The 3,496-nt window shown below is 42.6% G+C and overlaps 1 protein-coding gene across 1 annotated transcript; it reads left to right on the forward strand.

The window, feature by feature from the left end:
- Positions 1-1,177: 1,177 nt before the first annotated feature.
- On the forward strand, positions 1,178-2,696 carry LOC117910697 (probable disease resistance protein RF9). Its single transcript, XM_034824811.1, has one exon. It carries the CDS (start codon positions 1,178-1,180, stop codon positions 2,678-2,680), a length of 1,503 nt encoding a protein of 500 aa, XP_034680702.1. The 3' UTR covers positions 2,681-2,696.
- The last annotated feature ends 800 nt before the right edge of the window (positions 2,697-3,496 follow it).

Consider the following 3,496-nt stretch of genomic DNA (forward strand, 5'->3'; position numbering starts at 1 on the left):
AAATTAGTGGACATTGCTTATGATGTTGAGGACATTATAGACGACCTTATATTCAAAGTAGCAGTACAGGGAAGGAGAGGAGGAGTTCTTGAGCAGTTGGTTTTGTTCATCAGAAATTTGATTGATCAACAAATAATTCACAACAAGTTGGAAGGGATCAAGGTTAGGATCTCCAGTCTCCAAAGAAAAAGTGTTTTGCAAGGTGCTATATCCATTGAGGAAATAGACTGGTTGATGTCAACACACCATCAGAACATGGCCAACACAGTTGCTTCCCCTGTTATTGAGAAAATTACCGCCCTGCTAGCTCAGGAGGCACTTTATTCTGAAGTGAAAAAGAGGGCCAGACGGATACAAGATGAATTCAGGTTCCTGGATGGTTTTCTGAAAAACTTAGAATCAAAAGAATTAGATGATAAAGGAATGGTTTGGATGGAGGAACTCCGCCAAGTTTCCTGTTTTGCAGTGGATGTAATTGGGCTTTTCATCAACAGAAGAGAACAGCTTGGAAGGAGCTGGATTGGACCTTTGAGGAGAGTTGTTTTGGCTTTTGACAGTTTGAGATCCCAACATAAGCCTGGCATGAAGATGGAAAAAATCAAAGCTAAACTCCTGGATATCTCTACATGGAGACCAAGAGATGTCACTAAACAACGTCAATGGAGAGTTCCAGAGTCTACATTCAGAGTACTGCAACAGCCACCACAAGAGGCCGATATTATCAGCTTTGATGATGATGTACATGCAATGATGACACGGTTGCTTTCAGATGACAAAGATTTCTGTGCTATTTCAATTGTGGGCATTGAAGGCATTGGTAAGACCACTCTAGCAAAGTTGGTCTATGACCATGATGCTACTGTGAATCATTTCCCTTACCGCGTTTGGGCATCAGTCCATTTTCATCTGATCCTTTGACAAACATAATGACAGAGTTGATGAGTCAATTGATGGGCTACAACCAAAGGGCGCTAGTTAGTTGGTGGAGCGAAATGAGACAGGTGCTCAAGGCTTTCCTGGCTGATAAGTTGTGGATGATTTCATCCAGGACCATATCTTGGAAGAATTTGTTACAGCATTCTTGAACACATCAAGAGGCAGCAGAATGATTTTAACCACCCGGGGAACAACACCTTCATATCTCAAATCAAGGAGTCCACCTTCATATCTTAAGACTATGAGTGTTCATCATGGACTGCGGTTACGGGGAGATGATGAGAGCTGGGCATTGTTTACCCATGTGATGAAGGTAAACATACCCCCAGAACTGCTAAAACTGAGAAGGGAAATTGTGATAAGATGTGGGGGCTTGCCACTGGCGATTGTAAGATTGGCAGATGTTCTGTCACAGAAGGATGCAGACATTGATGAGTGGTCCAGTGTGCTTCAGCAACTTGACCAAGACCAAGAACAAGTTTGGTCCAAGGCCTTATCTAAAATCAATGAGGATTTGCCCCTGTACAAGCAGCGTCGTCTCTTTTATTTTGGATTGTTTCCTAAAGATTATGAGATCCCGGTAAGAAGGTTGATCATGTTATGGGTTGCAGAGGGCTTGGTGCAGCCAGAGGTTGAGAATGAAGATCCAGGAGATGTTGCAGGGAGGTGTTTGATAGAGTTGATAGCTGAGGACGTGGTTCAAGTGACAAAGAAGAAGCTTGATGGGAATGTGAAAACATGTCATCTGCCCTATGCCCTACGGCGACACTGGTTGTCAAAAGCTCAGCAGGCCACATTTGTTCAGGTTTATGCCAAGACAAGATCGGAGTTGTCCATAAGCACTGGTTTAGTCCGCCGCCTTGTTGATCATCTTGACAAAGAAGATTTCAGCTTTGATCACATCCATGGTCACATCCATGTTGTAGTCACATCCATGGTGACTACAACATTGGATTTGAAGCATACTTACATCAGCACTCTTCCTAGTTCAATTTGGAAGATGCAGCATCTAAGACATTCGCTCTTAAGTGAGAGTTACCGGAGTAGATTTACGCTTCAACCAAGAGTTTGTTCTCTAATAGCTCTTCAAACCTTGTGGGGACTGTTTGTAGATGAGAAGACTCTGGTGAAGGGTGGCCTGGACAGGTTGGTGAATGCTAGAAAATTGGGACTGGCATGCCGGTTAATGCCATCCCAACAGCAGACAATGTTATCACAACTGGAGGCAGTGGCTAACTGGGTTCTAAAATTGAAACATCTTCATACTTTAAGGCTGAAATCGGATGATGAATCGAATCAACCTTGGGATCTAGACTTGAAGCCTTTATCTGGCCATGTCAATCTCTCTAGTATCTACTTGTTGGGAAGGTTAAAGAACCCATCTATTGTATCTGAGTTCCCACGGAATCTCTCTGACCTTACCCTATCAGGGTCAGGACTAATGGAAGATCCAATGCTAAAATTGGATAAGCTTCCCAACCTAAAAATTCTTAGGTTGTTAGCCAAATCCTATACAGGAAAGCTCATGCTCTGCCCCTCAGGAGGCTTTCCACAGCTTCGAGTTCTTAAACTATGGAAGCTAGAGCAACTGGAGGAATGGAATGTTGAGGAAGGAGCACTGCAGGCTCTGAGAGATTTAGAGATAAGGTCCTGTATAAGGTTGAAGATGCTTCCCAAAGAATTGCTACATAGGAGCTTGTTGGAATTGAAGTTGACAGACATGCCTAGTCAGTTCACTGCATAGGATTGATTGCTTAGCAGACCAACAACTTTTATGTGTATGCATTCCTTTGCTTTTCTTATAAGTTTGATAATATCTTTGGGTGCTTATCCTACTTAATCATCTTAATGTGATATGCTTGTAATAGAGATAATATTCAGGGTTAGCTAAAAACAATGTTATAAGGTTTTACCTTGGAGTTTACCCGATGCAATAGTCCCAATCTTACTCTTAGTCAACAGTCATCCTATTTTACACTGCAACCAATTCAGATATCTTGTGGGACATCAAACTAATCAACTGACAACCAGCTCGGCCTTTGCATAGCCTTGTGAAATCTTGAAATGTTCAGTAATACCAAAATAACCCATGAGAAGCCAAACATGAGTGAGAAGTTCTCCGCCTCGCCTGAGCTGCTTGGCATGGTGATTCCATCGACACTGATTTGCAGCATAACATAGCATCTCCACCCACACAAGACTAATCATCCCCCATTTCTTTTCACACTGCCATTGCTCCTCTCTCTCCAGGGATTGCAGAGAGTTAGCCAGCCTGCAGGCATCAAATAGCACAGACTTGCTTCTATCTCCTTTTACTTCTGAGGGTAGAATTTCAGTGCTAACTTGAAGTAACTTTTCACTAGCTTGGATTCTATTTGTTATAGGCTTCTTATCCTGAAAAAACACTCTGGCCTCAGCACAGCTGTCTTGGAATCTGATCTGTCCAATTCCATCAGGTAGCATGAAGGGACACATTACGAGCATGTGTCCCTTCATGCTGTCTCAGGTTTTCAACATTAGGATGGATGTGATGTAATTCTCAAAGATGGTTAACTCAACA

The sequence above is a fragment of the Vitis riparia genome, unplaced genomic scaffold (genome assembly GCF_004353265.1).
Source record: "Vitis riparia cultivar Riparia Gloire de Montpellier isolate 1030 unplaced genomic scaffold, EGFV_Vit.rip_1.0 scaffold820_pilon_pilon, whole genome shotgun sequence".
NCBI classification, from domain to species: Eukaryota; Viridiplantae; Streptophyta; class Magnoliopsida; order Vitales; family Vitaceae; genus Vitis; species Vitis riparia.